The following is a 24,136-nucleotide window of genomic DNA, read 5'->3' as shown; positions in this document are numbered from 1 at the left end:
TCTCTGTGTCGAGTGCTAATTTGGGCATGGCCTTATGTTTATTGTAAAATCACTGGGTGTGAACAATGCATGTTCCTGGGTCTTGCCTGCAGTGTTTGATCAATGTCTGGTTGGACCTGGGGATCTCAACATTTTAAATACATTCCTCATTCAAATCTGAGGACCCTTGCTAAACTTCACCTAGAGGAGGTTTTAGCCAATTTCCTTTTTCTGAGAAGGGAGCAGGATATCACCCTCTCCTGACTTATACTGCCCTCTCTATCTTAGTGTTCAATCATGTTTTGTACCTCCAGTTTTAATTCCTCTGCTTTTGACCTCAGAAACTAGTTGTCATTAACTGGGTATCGGTGATAAACACAGGATGCCAGACAACAAATGGGAGGCAGAAAGAGGTCAGAGGAGTGTGAAGTTGATGTCTCTGTGGAGAAAGTAGGCTGCAGTCTGGGCAGAGGATACTGTTGGCAGTTTGCTGTACATACAACAAGGAATTTAAAACTATTCACTGAGCAAGTAGGGATCACCTGCTACATGTCCAGCACTGTAACAAGTGTTTCATTGGTAAGTGTAAAAGTGGAACCAGGCTGTGCTGAGGGCCAGGAGCCCTCCTTCCTTATCCTGCCACCCTCATGACCCTTTCCACTTTGACCTCTGAGGACACCAATTTTTTGTTGTTTTTAATGTAAGCCTCTATTCCTTCACTCTGTAGATTTTCCAGGAAACTGCCTTTGACTTAGTAGAGCAGAAGGTATAAGTTGCACATAACCATTTCCCCAATCTGTCTGCATGAGGAAACCAGATTTATCTCCTGAAAATATTTCCCACTTTTAAGAACCTCTCCTGGGCTAGGGTTGTAGCTCAGTGGTCGAGCACTTGCATAGCCCGTGTGAGGCACTGGGTTCTATCATCAGCACCACATAAAAATAAAGGTATTGTGTCCATCTACAACTAAAATAATAAAAAGATCCTCTCCTGCCCATTTGCCGCTCCAGTCTCTACTAAGTAGATCGTTTTAAGGAACATTGAAAGGAACTCAAAAGTCATAAATGGATCCTGTGCTGGATTGGCAGAGAACAGGTTCCCAAACCTAAGGCTGCGGGCCTGGGCACTACACCTCCCAGAAGGCCTTGCGCGGGCGCAAGGGGCGGGGCCTGCGAGCGGTCCGCTTGTTGCTGGGGCGCCCGGATGGCGGGACCAGTGAAGGACCGCGAGGCCTTCCAGAGACTCAGCTTCTTGTACCAGGTGAGTGAGCAAGTGCCGCGTGGGGAAGGGATTCTGGTGCGCCGGGCCCTGGAGTGACCGCTGCCTTCCCCCAGGCCGCCCACTGTGTCCTTGCGCAGGACCCCGAGAACCAGGCGCTGGCGAGGTTTTACTGCCACACGGAAAAGACCATTGCGAAGCGACTAGTCCTGCGACAGTGAGACGGCGCGGGTCTGGGCGGTGGGCGGGACCGAGAAGGAAAGGCGAGGGAGCGCGGGCATTCAGACGACCTTTCCCCCTCCGCCCCCAGGGACCCCTCGGTGAAAAGGACCCTATGTCGCGGCTGCTCCTCCCTCCTCATCCCTGGCCTCACCAGCACCCAGCGCCAGAGACGTGAGTGCTCCTGGCAAAATGGGGTGGTTGCGGAGCACGGGAAGAGGGGAGGGCGGGGCCAAACCGCTCCATCCTCACCTTAGATGGGTAGGGCTTTGGATATGCTGGAGCCAGCTTTCTCTAGGTCTGAAATAAAGGTTTTTTCTTTGTTTGCTTTTTGTACCGAGGATTGACCTCGGGGACACTCGGTCACTGAGTCACATCCCCAGCCCTATTTTTGTATTTTATTTAGAGACAAGGTCTCACTGAGTTGCTTAGCGCCTCTCTAAATTGCTGAGGCTGGCTTTGAACTCGCTATCCTGCAGCCTCTGCCTCCGCCTCCGGAGCCGCTGGGATTACAGCTGTGCACCACTGCGCCCCGTATAGATTAAATTTCTAATATCCCTGGGACAAACTAAAGTCTGGGCTTGGCTTTTATTCCTATTTGGGTAGAAGAAAAATTATGCCTTAAGAGGCAATCTCACCGAGGCACAATAACAGATACTGTGTGGTAGCACCTTTCATTCGTTCACTCAAGAAATATTTCTTTTCTGCCAATCGCAGTGGCGCAGGCCTGTAATCCCCGCTGCTGGGGGAGGCTGAGGCAGGAGGATCGCAAATTCAAAGTCGTCTCAGCAACTTAGAAGCCCTAAGCAACTCAGTGATACCTTGTCTCTAAATAAAATACAAAAAGAGCTGGAGATGTGACTCAGTGGTTGAGTGCTCCTGAATTCAACCCCTGGTACTCCACCCCCCACCCCTGCCAAAAAAAAAAAAAGACCTTATTTGCTAAAATATGTCAAGTACTATATTCAAATTACACCCTGGAGAGATAGACTAAAATAGAAACAAAAGAATGTAGGGGAGAAAAATGCTTTAATTGAGAGGAGGGTAAAGTAGAATGCTGAATTATTTATGCCAGTGGTGATGAGGTACATGATAAATAAAGGGAGCTAGAGAGAGAAATTCTAAGCATGGATGAGAATTTCCAGACTTGAGAATTTGTGGTACTGTCAAGGAAATCAGAGTTGGGGAGGCTGGAATTTGAGTTCACAGGAGCAAGAGTTGAGGGAAACAATCCATATCTTTATCCTGTTAAGGAATTTAGTTTTTGTCTTAAAATTCCAAGAAATTGATTGGTGCTGAGGCCTGATGCCATGAAATTTACATTCAAAGTGGGAGTAGGGGAGGGGAGGGGAGGGGAGGGGAGGGGGGATAGTAGACAATAGGACAGACAGCAGAATACATCAGACACTAGAAAGGCAATATGTCAATCAATGGAAGGGTAACTGATGTGATACAGCAATTTGTATACGGGGTAAAAGCGGGAGTTCATAATCCACTTGAATCAAACCGTGTAATATGATGTATTAAGAACTATGTAATGTTATGAACGACCAATAAAAAAAAATAAATAAATAAATAAATAAATAAATAAATAAAAAAAAGTGGGAGTAGGGAATAGGATTCCTACTGGAAAAACTTGGAGGCAAAAGGAGGAACCTGGGCACTTTTCCTTTTTCCCACCTTTACCCCAGGCCGCAGGGGACAACGTTGGACAATACAGACCTGCCTGACATGCCAGCGCAGCCAGAGGTTCCTCAATGACCCCAAGCATCTGCTCTGGGGAGACCGGCCTGAGGCTCAGCTGGGGAACCAGGCAGGTGAGAGGTGGTACACAAAAATAGGGGCTATGGGGCTAGGGATATAGCTTAGTTGGTAGAGTACTTGCCTCGCAAGCACAAGGCCCTGGATTCAATCCCCAGCACCACCAAAAAAAATGGAGGATATAGAGGACACATAGGTGGTACGGGTTGATGTAAGGGGTGCCAGTCTTAGAAAACTAATTCTGCTGATCTCCCCAGATTCTAGACCACCACAGCCCTTGCAAAACACAGCTCATCCCATTCCAACCCACCTTCCTAAAGAGCAAGCTCAACCTCAGGTTCCAATAACCAGCGACGGATTCATCCCATCTTCCAGATAAATAAAGTTTAATTCTTTTTCACTTTGAATGATTCTGTTCTCTGGGTATTTTAATTCCCAGTTCCATTTTCCTCTATTTCTGTCTGTATTTCTTGATCAACATCTGACCTCTCCTTTATCCTTCCAATGTTTGTACTCCCAGCATACTGTAGGGAGATCCCAAATTCTATAGACCACTTAATCCCATTAAGCAGTTCTCCTTTCCAGAGCCTTGACTCCATTGCCCCATCACTCCTTGCTCAGGGCAATACTGTGTTTGGGACTTGTGTTTCACAGTTTCCTGCAAGAATCTGAATTCCTTGGAGCATTCCATATTTAGATGGCCCTGACTGTTGACTAAAGAGGTAGACAGAATATCTATGTTGCTGCTGCTGTTTTTATTTAAGCAAGGGTGAAAAGATAGCAGTGAGGGAGTATTCATGTCTTTCTTGCCTACTCAGGGTTGGTCTTTTCCTTATCTCTGAGTAATCTACAAAATTCTGATCAGGGAAATGGTACAAACTTGAAATAATAAGGCCAAGGGTACTAACAGAAGGATACTAGCAGATAGTACACAAGTATACCCATAGGTAAACTCTCAAATTTTTCTTGAGAATTGGTAAAAAACTAAAATGCTTTCTAAGAGAACCCTAGAGAGCCTACTCAAGACAGAATTCCCAGACTAACCTCTTTAATAGCTTCCAGGTAGTCATGTTACCCCCCAAATACACAAATTTACTATTCCTAGAATGCAGTTTTGTTTCTTCCCTTTCTCTTATAAACCCTTTGTTGCACCTCTCTATTGTTGCATGAAAAATCACTTCAGGGGCTGGAGTTGTGGCTCAGCGGTAGAGTGCTCGCCTAGCATGTGCGAGGCGCTGGATTCAATCTTCACCACATAAAAATAAATAAAGGTATTGTGTCCAATTACAACTAAAAAATTTTTTTCAAAAAATCACTTCATAATATCATGGCCTAATATAGCAATGAATCTTCATTAGGAATTCTGAAAGATCTTAACAGTAATTCTGTTCCATATGGATGGAATCAGCTAGAGTCATGGCTGCATTTAGCTAGTGGCTGGTAGGTAACCTGGAAGACCCAATAATCTAATATCCCCTTGGCCAAAGCAAGCCATGTGGCCAATTCAACATGGAAGGGGCTGTGTCAGAATATGAATACTGGGAGGTTCATTCATTCCCTGGGGACCACAAATATAATCTACCACTTGCCTTTGCCCCTGACTTTGTTTCTCCACTGACTCCTTCATGTGTCTGAGAATTATTTACATACAATATTCTAAACAGTATACAAGTAATGAAATGTTTCTGAGTTATTATTTGACAGTTCATTTCTGGAATTGTGACTACTTGAATCAGTTATGACAGCCAACAAAAACATGTAGCCTGAAAGTACATGACCTGCATATCTGGACCCTTGGCATCTTTGTCTCACCTTCCCTGGCTCCCCAAGTGAGTCTCATTTCAGTTCTGAGCTCAAGATTGTTTTGAGTGTTTTCTGATGTCAGATGATGAAACATATCCAGAGTAGGTAAGCAGGGAGAACTTTGAGAGGCTTTTCATTTTGTTTGTTTCATTTTGAGGATTGAATCCAATGGGGCTCTACCACTGAGCTACATCTTATTTTTTTTAATTTTGAATCAGGGCCTCACTAAATTACAGAGGCTGGCCTCAAATATGTAATCCTTTTTCCTAAGCCTCCCAAGTAGCTACGGATACAGGTATACACCATCATGCCTAGCCTGAAAGCCCTTCTTGGGGCTAAAAGGGGGGAGTAAGAATGTAGCTCAGTGGTAAAGCACTCCTGGGTTCAATACCCAATACCACTAAAAAAAAAAAAACAAGTTCAGTGACCTCTGTCTGAACCAGACTTTGGTGATATAGAAGTTCCTTCACTTTGACATACGGATGGCGCTCTGAAAACTGTCCCCATTGTTTTTTTCCTTTTATTTTCATTTTTGTTTTTGTTTAGGCACTGGGGATTAAACCTAGGGACACTCTATCACTGAGTTACATCCTCAGCCCTTTTTATTTTTTGTTTTGAAACAGGGTATCACTAAGTTGCCCAGACCGGCCTAGAACTTGTGATCCTTCAGCTTCATCCTCCCTAGTGATGGATTATAGGCATGCACCTCAGTGCCTGGCTCCTGTCTGCTTTTTTGGTTTTGTTTTTGTTTTATTAAATAAATATTTTTATACCCCTATTGAATCCAAAAATTCTAGAACTTTTTGGCACATTTATGTATTAATGGCTAGGAAAAGAGAGGTACTTTATAATCTTACTTGATGACTTAATGGACTTTGCAAAAGAAACTAAATTTCAATTGAATGCATAAGCCATAATGACAGATTTGGAATGAGAGGCAATCAAGGCTTCTAAAAGCAGATTTTAAAGTAGTATAGATAAAGTTTGTTTTTTTTCAATCAACCCAACCCATTTGTTGGAAAATTGGAGTATGTAGATTGGTCATTCGATATGGGCAATGACAAAAATTCAATTTAAATGTGTAGCTAATAAAAAAATTCAATTTAAAAATGTATCACAGGGGCTGAGGATATAGCTCAGTCAGTAGAGTACTTTTCTTGCATGCACAGGCCCTGGCTTCAATCCCCAGCACCACCAAAAACAGAAAAAGTATCATGGACTAGAGATATAGCTCAGTTGGTAGAATGTTCGCCTCACATGCACAAGGCCCTGGGTTCAATTCCCAGCCACACACACACACAAATGGATCATTTGTCTGCTGGTGTTCCTTCCAGCTGATGAAATTCCAGAAGATTCTAATGAACTAAAATTGTATTTCCCCTAAGAAGTCTGTGAACTTAATGACTGGTTTGAAAATGATTTATGTACAAGGAAGAATAAGAAGACATTTGATACAGTGGTTCTGCTGTTCGATCACCATGATTGTTTCCTCCAAATTAATGATCTGTATGTGAGTGAATGGGGTATGAATTATCATGTACCCAAAACAATGTAGAAGCATGGCACAGCAGATGGGAACATTTAATAAGGAACACTCATGTTGATGTAATTGAATCATGAAAGAATTCCAAAAAGAGTAATGCCATGTAGGAAATGAATGTGAGCCTTGTCTAAGGTGAGTCATGCCCTACAAGTAAAAAGTGGGGTGATGGGGAATCAGAGCTGGGAATGTAACTCAGTAGTAGAGCATGTGTGTTACCTAGCCTATACAAGGCCCTGGGAATTTAACCCAGAACTGCAAAACAAATTTGAAAAGAAAAAGCAGCTATTTATCACTATATAAGACTTTAAAATATAGTTAATAAGTTAATGATCATGAAAGTTAGCTAACTTTTACAATAACTTGTATGCAGTTGCTCATAATTTCTCCCTGTAATATACTTTTTTCATGTGCTGAATTTTCTTTTAAATTTAGTTTTAGAGTCTTTTATTTGTGTGTTTGTTTTGGTGTTTTCCAACTATTTTCCTTTTAGCTTAGTTTGGGGAATTTGTTAAGTGTTTTCTCATTTTTTTTTTAATTGTCAGCATTATATTATAATTTGTAATATATATTTCATCATAACATGATTTCAAATACTGGAGGTATAAATTGTAGTAAGATTTTTAGGAAAAAAAGACTTTAGAGAATTCTAATTTGCCTTATGAAGTTTTTGCAAATTTGATGCCAGGAAAATACAGTATCAATATTTTGGCTTTTAAATGTTTTGTGTGTACTACAAACTTTGAAACTTCCTCAGTACCTCAGTAAATGAAGAGTTGTCTTTTTTTTTTTTTTTTTTTTTTTACAACTGCATTTGTGAAAGATAAAATTTCTCAAGATCTCAGTTCTGTGTGATTGCATGTGTTATGGTGTTGACTCAGCAGGTTTTGATTTATTTCCTCAGAAGACTTAGGTCGTCCATCACCCATTGTATTTCAGATGACCACAGCTATAAAGCTGGTTTCACGTGCTTACCAATGATAATGATACATATTTATATCTCACTTTTTGATCTATTTGTTTATGAGTACAGTTTGGGGCTAATAAATGTTACATCCATATAACTATTTTTTCTCTGAGTATTGATGTATGATATTGCTTATTTTAATATGAAAGGTAGTCTTAAAGGAATCTATTGTTTTTGTTTCTCAAATGTTCTTTCAAAGTATAAAAAAAGTCAAATTTTTTATTATTTTTTCAGAATTATATTTTTGAGATTTTGATCTTTCTGGATTTTAGACAAGAATTTTTATCCTTCAGGATTTCAACATTGGGATTAGGGTATTCAGAACCCAATATGCATATGGTAACTATAATTTCCCTGTATGGTATTCATGCCTCAAATAGTGCTGGGTGTTCCCAATTTATGGACTTTTTTTGTTTTCTTAATATCTTCAGATTTGATTCCTTGTGCTGTAGGGAAGAAAGGACTGTTACCCACCCATTGGCTTAGAGTGGGAATAGGGACTAAGAATCAAGCTGTTTATTAAATCTTCCAAACAATCCTTATTATGGTGACTTTTTTTCTTCTGAAAGTACCTGACACTGTCCATTCTGAGCCTTTTGGAGACTTGTGTTGTAAATCAGAAGGAAATTGTTCTGTTTCAAAGGAACCAGGGCAATAATTCATCATATTAGCAACCTAACATGGAAAAGACATATAATAATCTCAATAAAGGTGGAAAAAAATTTGATAAAATCTAACATCCATTCTTGACAAAAATCTCTTAGCAGATGAGGAATAAATGACAACTTCAGAAAGGCCTATATGACAAATGGCCAACAAATATATGAATATATTGTTAGGACTTATGGAAAATGCAAACCAAAACTACACTGAGATTTCATTTCACTCTAATTGGAATGGCAGTCATCAAGAATAAAATTATAGGCTGGGGTGGTGGCTCAGTGGTAGAACGCTCACCTAGCGCCTAGTGTGTGTAAGGCACTGGATTCAAACATCAGCCCCACATGAAAATAAATAAAATGTGGTATTGTGTCTGTCTACAACTAGAAATAAAAATTTTTAAGAAAAGAATATGAACAACAATTACTGCTGGAGAGAATATAGAGAAAAAGGAACACTTTTATACTGTTGGTAGGGTTGTAAATTAGTACAACCACTATAGAAATCAGTATGGAAGTTCCTCCAAAGACAAGGAATGGAACTTTCATATAACCCAGCTGTACCACTCCTCAGTATTTATCCTAAAGAATTAAAATAATCTTACTACAGTGATACACGCATACCCATGTTTAATAGCAGAGTTCACAATAGCCCAACTATGGAACCAGCCTGAGTATCTGTCAATGGATGAATGGATAAAGAAAATGTGGTATGTATACACAATGGATTTTTATTCAGCCATAAAGAAGAGTGAAATTATGTCATTTGCATGGAAATGGATGGAACTTGAGAACAATGTTAAACAAAATAAAGCAAACTCCCAACTATTAACATAGGTTTTTCTCTCATGTAGAAGTTGGAGAGGAAAAAGGAAAATAAAGGTGAGACAGGAGAATTTCATGAAAATGGAAGGGAGATCAATAGAATAGAGGAAAGGGAGCAGGGAGAGGGAGCAGAGGGAAAGGGGAAATACCAGGAATTATATTGAACTAATTATGTTGTTAATATCACATGCATGTATGAATAAGTGACAACAAATCCCACCATTATAATTATAATGCACTAAAAACTGTGGGGAGGGCTGGGGATGTAATTCATTTGGTAGAGTGCTTGCCACGCATGCACAAGGCCCTGGGTTCAATCCCCAGCATGGGGGTGGGAGTGGGGGGAAGGTGGGCACACAGAACTGTTGGGGGAGGGGAGAAAGGCCTGTATGAAAAACTTGATTAACATCACATTTAATGCTCTGGGGTTGTAGCTCAGTGATAGAATGCTTGCCTCGCATGCAGAGGGTACTGGGTTCCATCCTCAGCACTATAGAAAAATAAAATAAAGGTATTGTGTCCATCTACAACTAAAATATATATTTTTTAAAAATCACATTTAATGTTGAAAAGCTGAATACTTTCCCCCTGCGGGGTTTCAGCAGCTGCGGATCCCTCAGCTCCCACTCCATAAGTTATTTCAAAACCTCGGCGTCTTGGTGGTCCCTCCAGGATGCCCAGTATAATAGGAGCAGGAGTACTGGGTCAGAAACACACCACGCTTCAAGAGCCACGTAGAAGTACGGAGGGAACCTGCGGACTCAGCGCGGCTCCCACAACCAGAAAGCTCGGCCAACGAGGGGGATAGGCACATCTACCCATGCCCCCACCGACTGGTAGGACTCTCTGGGGAGGCAGTCACCCACAAGACACCTCACACCTGGGATGAGCCTGCAGGATTTTTATTTTATTCGGTGGGTTTTATTTCCAATCCGAGTTGTAACTGACATCGCCTTTGGCCAATCACAGGCTGTCTTGGGCAGGAGGGTAAATAGGGTTGACCTGGGACTACCTGGTTCTCACCCTCTTCAGGTGATTTCAGGCGGAGAATTGGGACCTGAATGGCGCCTTCAACTTCGAGAATGAGGATCTGTGCTACAGACAGATCCTAGCGCAAGCGCAGTAGCAGGAAGCTGGTGAATGACGTGATGGAACACCAGAAGGCCTATCTGGAAGGGGAGTTGGCCTTGACCTCAGCATGGCCTTGAAAACCAGGCTGTGCAGGGAAGACTTTCTCCTTCCCCATTCTCTAGCTCCACCTCACAACCTTTTAGGAGCCTGACTCTGGGTCAGAATCAGAAGCTGCCTTTCCTCCTCTCAGACCTGGAGCATCTCACCTCTGCCCAGAACCAGAACTGGAGTAGATTATCCCAGATCCCTGCATCCAAGCCGGTGTCTAGGTTTTGTGCTCCATCCCTGCTACCAAATTCTCCTATCCAGTCCCAGGGTGGCCACATGATTCCTGCACAAATGGTCTACAGGAAGGAAACCAAACTCCCTAAATTTTCTCTTACCCTTTTCAGACCCCCTAAATATGCATGATCCACCACCTCTCTGATCTCCACCTTGCAGAGATTACCTGACCTATCAGTGGCTTGGGGAGAATCAGTTATAGGACATGGAGCTTGTGGAGATCAGGCCTGCAGGAGATGGAACCTTCCAGTAATGGGCGGTTGTGGTGGTACAGATATACATGTGCCATGTGCAGCACATATATCTGAGCCCCTCACCCTAATGGGGTAAAGCGGATGAGGTCACAGAGCCTATTGTCAGGGAAAGAAAGAGGCATTCTGGAGACCATCAGCAGGGTCAGAGTTTGGAGGGGCGTCAAGCCCCCTCATTGACCTTCCCAGAGCTGTCTCCTTAGCTCACCATCCCCACCATAGCAATCATCATTGATGTGATTCTCCTTGAACATTTGGTTCCTGCAGTTGTGCTCTGAAACATAAACTCCATGAATCCAGAAGTATCTTCCTCAGACACACACCTCCCATATCTGCATAAGAATAGATATTGGTCCTGCCCATTACCACCTAACCTCACTGCTCATACCCCAAGCTTATGGTCTCTTCCCTTTATACAAACATTCCTTGTCAATGGGAGAAGGAGCTGGAAAGTCTACCTTCTGCCATTGCTCTGCACTGCATTGACTTTTGTGACTTTAAAGTTGCAATTTATTTCCTGAAATAATAAATAAATGTATACTTAAAAGTAGTATTTTTCCTAAATCTTTGTAGTTGATGTTACTGGTTTACAGGATGGAAAAAATTTCCTTAATATTTGAAAGGTGAGCGCAGCTGGAAACCTGGGTAGAGGTAAAGGGGCAGTTTAAAAGATGCTTGGCAGCCAGTGCTCAAAAATATTGATTTGGGCTTGGCCATTACCCAGCCATGTCATCTCTACGACTTCATTGTGCTTACCCCTGCAGAAGGGCCTTGTCCCATGAGGATACATGATCAGAGGCTGATTTGGGGTTGATCCTGTCTCTAGAACCTCAGCACTGAGGGTGGGACCAGGTATAGCCGGTCCTGACTCAGGCCTAGATTAATTTTCTAAGGTAGTTCTTTCCATCTTTTTCCATACGTTTTAAAAATAGCCATATTTTTGCAATCAGCATAAAGATTAGATTTATTGTTTCTTGGGAATAATATTGCATTGCATGGATGCTTCTTGGTTTATTTCACCTGATCCCAACTGACATTCACTTGGGCTGTTGACAACATTTTGCTATGACAAGCAGAACTAGGATGGCTAACCTTGTTCTAGACCCAACTCCATTACTTATTAACTTTGTGACACTGGACTATTTCATCTCTTTGACAATGTTTTTAGGATCTATCTGTAAACTATGTGTAAGTCTAATTCAGGGCTTCAGATTGCCATAGATTATTCTCATAAAACATCTTATTTACCATTTTCTTATTTATCATCACTTAGTGTTACCGCTCTTTACCCGTGATGAGTCCTTGCTTCCCCAATGTTGAAGTATAACACCAGAGAAGCGTGAGGAGGCAAGGTCAGAGTGAAAAGTAGAAGTTTATTAAAGGACAGCAGAAAAGACTTCTCCCAGAGAAGAAGGGGACCCAAGAGGTGGAATCCGTGGAAAGGGCGGTTGTCTCCCCTTTTTATAGCTAAGGCCTTCTTTAGCCTTCCCGCATTCCTGTCACATTCCTGTCCTTTGTTCTGTCAAGGGTGGGGCACAGGTGGACCAAAGGAATAACCTGGGCAGGAAGGACTTTTGGGTCAGCATCTTCAAGTTTGCTGGGAGCTGTTTCATTAACACTTCTTTGGGATGGGCTCTGGGCCTTGGGGACATTAACATGAATTGTCCTGCTTTTCCCGGACTTCATTCTCAACATGGCCTCCATTTTGGATCTTACTGGATATTAGACCTGATTTACCTAACTACACTGACTACCTATTTTTAAATCTGGCTTCACTAGTTTGTTTCTACAATATATTACCATGTATATCTGTGTTAATCATCTTTCCATCACTATAACAAATACTCACGATTATTAACCTATAAAAAGAGAATGTAAAGAGAGAGAGAGAAGGTTTATTTTGACTCTGTTTTGTAGGTTCTAGTCCATGATCATTGGGACTCATTGCCTTTGGTCCTGTGGTGAGGCAGTACATAATGAATGGTAGGAACACATGACATAGCAAAACTACTCACTTTCCTCATGACCAGGGAGCAAAGAGAGATGCAGAGGAGGGGACATGTTCCCCAGTGAGCTAAAGATTTTCCACTAGGCCCCATGCCCTAAAAGTTTACCACCTACCAATAACCCTGCCTGAGGGACCTTTAATATATGAGCCTTGCAGGGGATACTTATCCAACTGTAATACTTTGGGATTTTTGTTTGTTATATATTTATTTGGGGCTTTTGTTTTGTTATGCTCCAATTCAGCACACCCAAAAGACCACCAGAGACCAAGATCAATGTAAGCAGCAAAGAGGTGTTTATTTCGAGCTTTCTCGGTACTCCACGTGCACACAGCAACTGGTGATGTTATGCTGGAATTCAGGACCCCCAAAAGACCACCAGAGACCAAGATCCACATAAACAGCAAAGAGGTGTTTATTTCGAGCTTTCACAGTACTCCACGTGCACACAGCAACTGAGAGCCCCCGAGCCCAGGGTTTGCAGCAGTTTTATACATTCTTTGGAGAAGGCAGGGACTTCACATACATCATAGCATCTCTTAGCAAATCATCATACACAGCGAGAAAATCAAATAACAATTCTAAAACATGATTAGCACATTCACTGGCAGGAACAAGTTGGGTAGGGGTGATTGGTTACTACAAGAGGGGGATTCCTTTGAACTGACTGGCTTAAATCAAGAGGGCAGTAGTGCTGAACTACAAGGTTTCCCAACATGTTATCAACCACCATAATCTACTGGGAGGGTCATCTGGCATCCCAGGTATTTCCCTGTCTGATGCTGATTGGTGGCTGCTAGGGGATTGCTATGGGTCTCCACCTAGCCTGACTGAGTCAGGGACACCTGGCCTGCAGATCTCTCCTGTTATTTGTAGATAAACAACTTAGCAGGGTGGGAATTTGCCTAGGAGTGCTCTGTGGGTCTTTCCAAGGACAAAGGTCATGTCCCTTCCTTGGACAGGCTTTGCTCTGAGGTAGAGGCTGGTTTTTCAGTGACACTGAGAGGTCCCAAGCCCAAAGTTTGCAGCAGTTTTATTTACTCTTTGGGGTAGGCAGGGACTTCACATACATCATAGCATCTCTTAGGAAATCATCATACACCTCGGGAAAATCATAAAACAACTCTAAAACATGAATAACACATTCACTGGCAGGAACAAGTTGGGTAGGAGTGATTGGTTAGTACAAGAGGGGGATTCCTTTGAACTGATTGGTTTAAGCCATGAGGGCAGTAGTGCTGAACTACACGGTTTCCCAACATGTTATCAACCACCATAAACTACTGGGAGGGTCATCTGGCATCCCAGGTATTTCCCTGTCTCATGCTGATTGGTGGCTGCTAGGGGGTTGCTAAGGGTTCCCACCTAGCCTGACTGAGTCAGGGACACCTGGCGCAGCAGATCTCTCCTGTTATTTGTAGATAAACAAGGGTATGTGCCTAGGAGTGCTCTGTGGGTCTTTCCAAGGACAGGGGCCACGCCCCCTTCCTTGGACAGGCTTTGCTCTGAGATAGAGACTGGTTTTTCAGTTTGTTTTGGTTTGGGATTTTCTTTTTTCTTTTTGGTACTGGGAAATGGGTGCTTTACCACTGAGCTGCATTCCCAGCCCTTTTTATTTTTCTTTTCTTTTTTTTTTTTTTTTTTAAAGAGAGAGAGTGTGTGTGTGTGAGAGAGAGAATTTTTTGTTTAATATTTATTTTTTAGTTTTCGGCGGACACAACATCTTTGTTTGTATGTGGAACTGAGGATCGAACCCGGGCCTCACGCATGCCAGGCGAGTGCACTACCGCTTGAGCCACATCCCCAGCCCCCCTTTTTATTTTTCATTTTGAGATAGGTCTCACACAATTGCTGAGGGTCTCACTAAGTTGCTGAGACTGGCCTCAAACTTGTGATTCTTCTGCCTCAGCCTCCTAAATCACTAGGATTATAAATTTGCACCACATCACACAGCCCCAACCATAAAACTCTAAAATAGAATCCCCTCACGGGGGCCAGGACCTGTCCTAGAGAGTACCAGGAGTATGCTGGCTGCAGGCTCAGTCCCTCCCTTTCTCCTCAGGATGATCACAGATATACAGCTCGCCATCTTGGCCAACATACTGGGTGTGTTGCTCTTTTTTTTTTTAATATTTATTTTTCAGTTATCGGCGGACACAACATCTTTGTTTGTATGTGGTGCTGAGGATCAAACCCAGCGCCCCGCGCATGCCAGGCAAGCGCGTTACCACTTGAGCCACATCCCCAGTCCATGTGTTGCTCTTCTTGTTTGTGGTTCTCTATCACTATGTAGCTGTCAATAATCCCAAAAAGAAGCAATGAAAGTGGCACTTTTGAAGGCAGAATTAGACAGGCAGTCAGTATAAGTAGGTAAATCGAGTCAGGTCAGATTAAGGAGGCCAATTTTGAGTGAGTCCGGGAATTTGAAGACTGTCCCCTAAGGGATTGAAATGTTAATTCCTTCACAGCCCTTCCTCCACCCTTATGGAACCTGCCCCAGCTCCAACCTTCCTGTTTCCCAACTTTTGGTCATCCCACTGAGCATTCCTAGGAAAGAGAGAGAAAAGGAGAGGAAAGCTGGAGAACAAAAGAAGCCTAGGACATATAAAAAGGGCAGAACACCTTGCTTCCTGGATTACCAGGATACCAGCTATGGCCCCCTTCTCCCTCCCAGGAGAAGTCTATATTACCCCTTTTTTAATAATTTTGCTTTATATGCTTGCCTTGGCATGCTTCTCTAATGTTCAAACTTCAATATGTGAGGGAGCAGAACTGGCAGTATCACTTTCTCCACCCCAGGGTTCCAGGACATAGTTTGAGGCAAAAATGGAGGTTGTGAGTGGCCTTCACACTTCACTTCATCCCTTCTACCCACCGAAACATGCAAAGCAACTACACCTGGATTTTTCCTAACAACCTCTCTTTCCTTAAAGTCTTCCTTAACCCTGTGGAACAAGAAGTACCAGTGAACAGGACCCAGTAAAGGGGATGCTTTTCTACTACCCCCCCAAACACATGTTACCACTGGTTACCCGTGACAATGAGTTCCCTTCCCCAGATGTGAAGATTGAACACCCAGGAAAGGCTGAAGTTTTATTTATTTAATATGTAGTAACATAGAGTTCACAGAGAAGGGGGGGCCAGAGCTGGGTGCTCATGGGAGGGGGGTGAATCTTGTCCTTTTTATAATTTCCAGGTTTCCTACTTCTAAAGGCCCCTCCTTTTATCCTGCCCATGCCATTCAGGGGGCGGGGCAGGAAGTGAGAGAGGGGCAATTCAGGGGAAGCCACCCAGGGAACACCCATTAATAATTCCCTGCTGGAAGGAACAATCTCCCCAGAGGCAGGTGACTTTTTGGTTGTTGGTTAGGGGTGGGGGAACTGTCTGGAAGGTATTAACATTCCAATACCCCAGAAGTGGGTGACTTTGGCCTTGAGTGAGGGGGATGTGTCCTGAAGGTATCGACATTCTATTTCTCTTTGAACAAGCTTCAGTCTTCCAGACCTGACATGATTCATCTATCTACCCCAATTGCCTGACCTTTGTTCTTGTTTTACAAAGATATAGATATATTTTTTAAAAATATTTTTTTTAGTTTTCAATGGGCCCTCCACATACAAAGATGTTGTGTCCGCCAAAAACTAAAAAATAAATATTAAAAATTCTCTCTGTCTCTCTCTCTCTCTAAAAAAAAAAAAAAAAAAAAAAATGGACCTATTAGAGTGGGCCTCTAAACTATGTGACCACGAGAACAAAGTGGGTTGTAGGTTTTTGTGTGTGGAAATTCCCTTAGGAAAGCCGAACTTCCTTCAGTTTAAAGGGTTAAATATTAAAGATCCTCCCTGTCCACGTGCCTGCGATGACCTTTGCACATTTGGATGGTACAATTAAATGATGCTGACTTCTCCCTGGGTTGGGCTTATTCCAGAGAACTTTGAGTCATTCACTTATCTCAAGGCTGACACTCCATCCCTCAGGGATCTGGCTAGTCCTTGGGAGAATGACGTATCCTTAAGAGAATATGTAGGTCCTGCAGGTTATAGAAAGAAGCTTTCTTTGTTTTAACTTGTATTTAAGGAACCCCACTGGGTATAAGACTTTGGAGTATCACCCTTGAAGAAGGTGTTCTGTCCTCCTGGGACTTCCCAGTTAGGACCCTGAAAAGCTTCCCTGGGTTTCCCCAGTTATATGACTTCAGCTGTTTCCCCTGATCCAGTGACGTATTTTTCTGTTCTTTACATCTCAACTATCATTTTTGTTATTGCTTTTGTTTTCATATTACTACTAAATAAATGCTGTCTCTTACCAAGAAAAAAAAATGTCTCTTGTCTACCGGATCTTGTTACCGCTGTTGACCAGTGACAAGTTCTTGCTTCCCCGATGTTGAAGAATAACACCAAAGAAGCACGCAGAGGCAAGGTCAGAGTAGAGATTAGAAATTTATTAAAGGACAGAAGAAAAGACTTCTCCTGGAGGAAGAAGGGGACCCAAGAGGTGGAATCCGTGGAAGGGCTATTGTCTCCCCTTTTTATAGTTTTGGTGATGGAATGTAGGTTGGAAGGCCTGAGGGGTGGGACACTTCTTTGTGATGGGCTATCTTTAAGTTTGCTGGGGGCTGTTCATTAACACTTCTTTGAGGTGGACTTTGGCTTAGGGCCTCTTCGGGACTTCATTAACATTCCATGAGTTGTCCGGTGTTTTCCCTGAGTCATTCTCAGCATGGCCTCCATTTTAGATTTCACTCAATATTAGACCCGACCTAACAACACTGACTACCTGACTTTAAATCTGGCTTCAATCTGACCTGTACAGCAGCTGCACAAATATATAACACTAACATTACCTGCACTTCTCTATACTCCCCAGGAATACACCAGGGTTCTACATTTGCCCTTGTGCTCACCAGTGTTATGCTCGAATTCGGGACCCCCAAAAGACCACCAGAGACCAAGATCGATGTAAGCAGCAAAGAGGTGTTTATTGAGAGCTAGCTCGGTCCTCCACGTGCACACAGCAACTGGTGAGGAAGAGAAGCCCCAAGCCCAGGGTTTGCAGCAGTTTTATACACTCTTGGGGAAGGCAGGGACTTCACATACATCATATCATCTTTTAGCAAATCATCACACACTGTGGGAAAATCATAAAACAACTCTAAAACATGATTAGCACATTCACTGGCAGGAACAAGTTGGGTAAGGGTGATTGGTTAGTACAAGAGGGAGGTTCCTTTGAACTGATTGTTTTAAGCCACAAAGGGAGTACTGCTGAACTACATGGTTTCCCAACATGTTATCAACCACCATAAACTACTGGGAGGGTCATCTGGCATCCCAGGTATTTTCCCTGTCTCATGCTGAGTGGTGGTTGTTAGGGGGTTGCTATGGGTCCTCACCTAGCCTGACTGAGTCAGGGACACCTGGTGCAGCAGATCTCTCCTGTTATTTGTAGATAAACAACTCAGCAGGGTGGGAATGTGCCTAGGAGTGCTCTGTGGGTCTTTCCAAGGACAAGGGTCACATCCCCTTCCTTGGACAGGCTTTACTCTGAGGTAGAGGCTGGTTTTTCACCAGTTGTTTAATTTTTGACAGGATCTTTCAACTGTCAATTGTTTCCCTTGGCTGTGTTAACTTGTATTTCTCTGATTACCCGTGATGCCATGCAACAATTCAGATAATCTAGCATTCATTTTCTTCCTCTTTCACTTGCTTGTTCAGATGCTTTTCTAGTTTTCCACTGATTTCATGTATTATTTTTTATTTATTTGTAGGGTGTATAGACTGGATGTTTATGTTCTCCCAAAATTCATATGCTAAACCCGTAACCCACCATGTGATGATCTTTAGAGGTGGACCTTTGGAGGTAATTGGAGTTAGGATGTGGTCATGGGGAGGCATGATGAGATTTGTGTTCTTATAAGAAGAGGAAGAGGGAGCAGAGCACTTCTTCCCCGCACCCTCTGCCACAGGAGAACAACCAAGAGGGCACCTAGGAAGGGGCCCTCACAAGGACCTGCATCTGCTGACACCTTAATCTTGGACTTCCTACCTTCAGAACTGAAATAAATAAATGACTGTTTTTTAAGCCACCCAGTCTATGGTACTTTTCAAAGCAACCTGAGTTAAGACTCAGGATTGTTTTGTCATTGTTTGTTTGTTTCTCCAACAATGGAAAATAATTCTGTTGGAGTTTCACTTGGTACATTTGTGTTTTTAATCCATTTGATGTTGATTTCTGCAGGTGACCTAGATGATCTGCTAGTTACTAGGCTTGAGTGAGTTCCCTTATCTACAAGCCTTTCTTGAATTCTCTCATCTGCCTTATCCTGGAGCTTCTCAGGAAGCCAAAGCCACAGCCCCAGGAAGTGGTTAGTGGCAATTTCTTTCAGGGTAGGGCCTGGCTTCAAGACAGCGCCTGAAGTGCAGCCCACAGAAGTGTCAGCTCCTCTCACAGCTTTCTTCACTGTCTGGATCTTGGCACATCCAAATTAATAATCTTGGTGATTATTTTATCCCTGAACTCATCTATGAGTTTACTCTTTTACATTTTTTAAATTTTATATATATATATATATATATATATATATATATATAAATATATATATATATATATATATATACACTCTCACACACACATATATTTTATACATATTATTTATATATACATACATATATTTAGTTGGAGATGGACATGATACCTTTATTTTATTTATTTTCTTTTTTGTGGTGCTGAGGATGGAACTCAGTGCCTCACATGTGCCAGTGAAGCCATATTTAAAGATAGGTCATTAGTGTAGTTAGGTAATCGGGTCTAATATTGAATAAAATCGAAAATGAAGGCCATGTTGAGAATGGAGTCCAGGAAAAGCTGAACAACTCTTGGAATGTTACTGTCTCCAAGGCCCAGAGCCCCTCCCAAAGAAAAGTTAATGAAACAGCTCCCAGCAAAGATGGAGGTGCTAATCCAAAAGTCCTTCCTGCCCAGATTACCCCTTTGGCCCACCTGTGCCCCACCCTTTGGGCCTTCCCACCTACATTCCATCACTGAAAGATAACAGAACAAAGGACAGGAATGTGGGAAAGCTGAATGAAGATCTTAGCTATAAAAAGGGGAAACACTGCCCTTCCATGGATTCCACCTCTTGGGTCCCCTTCCTCCTCCCAGAGAAGTCTTTTCTGCTGTCCTTTAGTAAAGCCTCTACTTTCCACTCTGACCTTGCCTCGGCGTGCTTCTCTGGTGTTATGCTTCAACATTGGGGAAGCAAGGACTCGTCACCGGTAAAATAGCAGTAACACTTGGGAGAGCACTCTACCACTGAGCCACAACTCCAGCCCCTGAGTTTACTCTTTATATTTTTTTCCTATCATTGTTGTATCTTTGGTGCAGAAGAACTTTGTCCAAATGTAAAATTACTGTATAATTGTCAACCAAAGCTTATGATATAGGGTTCTAGTGGGAATGTATGGTGGGTCATGCTGAAAACACATCCAGGTCTCAGCCCAGCAGAAATCTTCTATCACAGATGGAAAGAAGTAGTGGGAAGAAAGAAAGAAGAGACCAATATTCAGAGTCCTAGGAGTGTGCTCATAAGGCTTTACTAGGTTAAGGAGTATGAGACCATTCACTGGCTCTGTCCTTGACTTTGCAGTTGCATAAATATCTGCAGCTTAAAATCCTAGTAACTGGGTTTTTTTTTTTTTATTTTTTGGTTAGCTGTGCCACTGTGGGCAAGTCAGTTCACTGGCCTCATTTTGAATCTGTAATAGTTCATATGCAAATTTTAAAAAATGTAAATAGATACAATGAGGAGTAAATTTTCTTCCTACTCTCATTCTCTAGCTGCCATTTCCGCTCCAAAAAGCAAGTACTCTGAGTATTTTGTAAAAATATTCTGGTATTATTACAAACATATATAAACAAATAAATTTATATTGATTAGATGTTTCCTTTCATATAAATGATAGAGTATAATATACAGTTCATGCACTACTCTTAAAAAATTTTTTTAGGGGCTGGGGATGTGGCTCAAGTGGTAGCGCGCTCGCCTGCATGCGTGTGGCCCGGGTTCGATCCTCAGCACCACATACAAAGATGTTGTGTCCGCCAATAGCTAAAAAATAATTATTAAAAAAAAATTCTCTCTTTAAAAAATTTTTTTTTAGTTTTACATAGACACAATAATTTTGTTTATTTTTATGTGGTGCTGAGGACCGAACCCAGTCCCTAACATGTGCAAGGCAAGTGCTCTGCCACTAAGCCACAACCCCAGCCTTCATGTATTACTTTTTATTTAGCAACAGAATTTGAGGCTCTTACCAGTTTAGTACCTAAGTATTGGCATCATTTTCCACTGTTATATAATATTCCATTATGTAAATGTGTCATAATTTATTTAACCTGATCCTGTGGGTAAGTATTTATATATTTTTTTTAAAAAATTTTTAGTTGTAGATGGAAACAATACCTTTATTTTATTTATTTATCTTTTTGTGGTGCTGAGGATTGAACCCAGTGTTTCACACGTGTCAGGCGAGTGCTCTACCACTGAGCCACAACCCAGTCCAAGTATTTATACTTTTTGAAATTTTTGTTCTTAAATAATATATACAGTTGATCTATAATTATACCTCCATCATGGATATATCTTTAAAATATATCTTTCAGCAAAAAAGCCAGATTCAAAAGAATGCACACAGTGTGATTCCTTCTGTGTACTATTCAGAAACAATAAAAAGTTTATGTACACATACACACATTGTTTTACTGTTTAGGGTTGTCTAAATTCAGGTGAAAAAAACAAAAATCCAGTAAGAGAATATGACCTTAAAATTCAGGGTAGTGAGCCAGGAGCAGTGGCGCAGGCCTATAATCCTAGTGGCTTGGGAGCAGAGACAGAAGAATTGTGATTTCAAAATCTGCCTCAGCAATTTAGCAAGGCACTAAGCAACTCAGTGAGACCCTGTCTCTAAATAAAATACAAAATAGGACTGGGGATGTGACTCAGTGGTTGAATGTACTCTGAGTTCAATTTCCAGTACCAAAAAAAAAAAAAAAAGATCAGGGTAGTAGTTAATTGGGAGGGATGAGATTACTAGGGTAGAGACAGCTGGGCTGCCAGCAATGTTAATTTCTCAATTAAAGTCGTTACTTGTATGTACACTTAACTAAGTTGTGCTCTTTCACATTTATGTTTTAATGTTATTTTCACAATAAAATCTTTTTAAAACTGAAAAAAATGCCACAGCTAGTATTTTTGTTCAGAATCTATATCTGCATGGTATACTCCTAAGAGTTAAATCGCTGAATTAAATACTTTTGCATTTAAATTTTTATGAAAAATGCCCAATTGCTTTTTCTGTTTTTTTATTTTATTATATTTTATTCTCCTCCAGTACTGGGGATTGAACTCAGAGTACTTTTACCACTAAGCCACATCCCCAGCCTTTCTTTTTTTTTTTTTTTTTTTGAGGCAGGGTTTCCTTGCTAAGTTTCAGAGACCTGGAACTGTGATCCTTCTACCTCCTTTCTCCCCAGTAACTGAGATTACAGATGTGCCCAATTTCACCTGGTACCCAATTACTTCTAGTCGATGTTATATCAGTTTACTCCCCTACCAGTACCCACAATGGTGTCTGATTACCTCACTTTAACCAACACAATAAGGCATCCTTTGGTCTTTGCCCACTTGATAAATGTTGTTTAACTTTTGTGTTAATCTATGTTTTTGTAGGACCCTAATAACTTTATTTGTGAAAATTATGTATAGAAATAACTCTTTCAAATGTTTAGCCTCTAATAGATGGGAAACCAGTGTCTATGAAAATGTGACTTGTGGGTAACGTATCCTAAGTTGTGTCTCATACTTACTCGTACCAACGAATAGGTTGACCCTTCCTGTTATGTCTACCCTTTCTTATCCCCTAAAATGAAAGAGGATTAATGTTTCTCACCCACATTGACTTTGCAATGCTTCCAAGGTGCCCATAGCAAGGACAGGAAGTAGGAAGATGGAATGAAAAGTTATCCAGTACATGAGCAAACCAGTGTTTAGGAAAATTAAAGCTCCTGCAGGCAGCTGCCATCTCCAGGATCTGGGCACCCACTCTCTGGTAAACTCATCTGCACACACCTCTTCCCTGCACTTTCATCCTGTGTTCTCCAGCTTCCCATGGCTAAGAACATTTTCTAACAATTCCTCAGTTTTGAAGTCTGGTGAAGTCTAAAAAGGGGCTGAGACTGGGGAGAAAAAGGGACTAGAAAGAACCCCTTCTTTGAAGCATTAGGTATTCCACAGCAGGAATGGAGGCTCTGCCCATTAGGAGGGGACTTGACTTGCTCTACATCTGCACCCCACCCCAAATCTGCCCTTCTCCAGGCTTGGTCTAAACAAATAGAAACAGAGTTTGAGGTATAGAGTGAATCAACATGATGGTTACAAAATTACCAGGAATTGTATATACAATGAGTTGCATTTATTTTTAGTTTCTTTCATTCACTATCTTCTGCAAATCCCACTTTTCCCAAATGAATATCTAAAAGGAAAAAATTATGTAATTCATTCTGAATTAAGTACTGATATTTTTCTAACACACATTAAAATAAATAATAAAATTAAGATACAAAAAAAAAAACTACATTAAAGGTGAATTTATCACTGTGGGACATGACATTAAGATGCCTTCCATCCTCTCAGTGAGACTCACCTTCCTCTGTGGGAATTTGACTTTGACTCTGCATGATCTCTCAGCTAATCTCTGCACAGTCCTCTCAAATACATAGCACCTCCAACCAGGATGTGTGGCAATATCTGGTCTGTTTCTCACAATTGGGCAGGTGGTGGTATTATGGGGATCTAGTGGGCAGAGCCCAGGGATATTGCTACACATGCTACAATTCACCAGACAACCTTCATTTAAAAAAAAAAAAAAAATCATGAGGCCCAAAACACCAAGTGTCTTTTTTTAGCTTTAGGTGGACATAATATCTTTATTTTATTATTATGTGGTGCTGAGGATGAACCCAGTGCCTCATGCTTGCCAGGTGAGTGCGCTACTACTTGAGCTGCATTCCCAGCCCCTCAAGTACCTTTTAGTGCCAACGCTGAGAACCTTGCTATGCATAGTTCCTCTGAGCCTGAGGCTCTAGGCTGGCTTCCTCCCCAACACACCTATACCACCTAAACATGGCTGTGACCCTCATCACACTGCAAGGCTATTTTTTATGTTGCTTGTCTCACTAATACTATGAGCTCCTGGAGAAGGTGCCTCTATCTGACGTCTCTGTTTTGAAATTATGTGTTTCATGCCTCATTCACATTTTTTTTTCTTAAAACTTGAACATCACCTGGCACATACTTACTTCATAAATGACTGGCAGAAGAATAAATTCGGTTTTGAGATTCTTAGGAAGCAACAGAAGTTAACAATGATTGATGAGGTGAAAAGAAGGTTATTAAACGTAAAGTGTCAAACTGAGTTTTCCTAAAAACTCCAATGTAG

The 24,136-nt window shown here is 41.7% G+C and overlaps 2 protein-coding genes across 2 annotated transcripts; both read left to right on the top strand.

Annotated features, from left to right (window-relative positions):
• Positions 1 to 1,148: 1,148 nt before the first annotated feature.
• On the top strand, positions 1,149 to 3,556 carry Rpp21 (ribonuclease P subunit p21). The gene is made up of 5 exons (XM_026414342.2): positions 1,149 to 1,239; positions 1,314 to 1,414; positions 1,508 to 1,590; positions 3,108 to 3,233; positions 3,435 to 3,556. Exons 1-5 carry the CDS (start codon positions 1,183 to 1,185, stop codon positions 3,554 to 3,556), a joined length of 489 nt encoding a protein of 162 aa, XP_026270127.1. The 5' UTR covers positions 1,149 to 1,182.
• An 11,148-nt stretch (positions 3,557 to 14,704) lies between these two features.
• On the top strand, positions 14,705 to 14,963 carry LOC113200753 (dolichyl-diphosphooligosaccharide--protein glycosyltransferase subunit 4-like). Its single transcript, XM_077801828.1, has 2 exons — positions 14,705 to 14,747; positions 14,878 to 14,963. Exons 1-2 carry the CDS (start codon positions 14,705 to 14,707, stop codon positions 14,961 to 14,963), a joined length of 129 nt encoding a protein of 42 aa, XP_077657954.1.
• The last annotated feature ends 9,173 nt before the right edge of the window (positions 14,964 to 24,136 follow it).

Source organism: Urocitellus parryii, chromosome 8 (genome assembly GCF_045843805.1).
Source record: "Urocitellus parryii isolate mUroPar1 chromosome 8, mUroPar1.hap1, whole genome shotgun sequence".
NCBI classification, from domain to species: Eukaryota; Metazoa; Chordata; class Mammalia; order Rodentia; family Sciuridae; genus Urocitellus; species Urocitellus parryii.
This window is presented reverse-complemented; position numbering and strand designations above follow the sequence as displayed.

What these genes read in the sequence shown, in the direction of transcription:
- Rpp21 (XM_026414342.2), top strand. Translation starts at nt 1,183, where the DNA reads ATGGCGGGACCAGTGAAGGACCGCGAGGCCTTCCAGAGACTCAGCTTC. An exon ending in GACTCAGCTTCTTGTACCAG is followed by an intron (nt 1,240 to 1,313) that starts GTGAGTGAGCAA and finishes GCCTTCCCCCAG; the next exon opens with GCCGCCCACTGTGTCCTTGC. An exon ending in AAGCGACTAGTCCTGCGACA is followed by an intron (nt 1,415 to 1,507) that starts GTGAGACGGCGC and finishes CTCCGCCCCCAG; the next exon opens with GGACCCCTCGGTGAAAAGGA.
- LOC113200753 (XM_077801828.1), top strand. Translation starts at nt 14,705, where the DNA reads ATGATCACAGATATACAGCTCGCCATCTTGGCCAACATACTGG. An exon ending in CATCTTGGCCAACATACTGG is followed by an intron (nt 14,748 to 14,877) that starts GTGTGTTGCTCT and finishes TTACCACTTGAG; the next exon opens with CCACATCCCCAGTCCATGTG.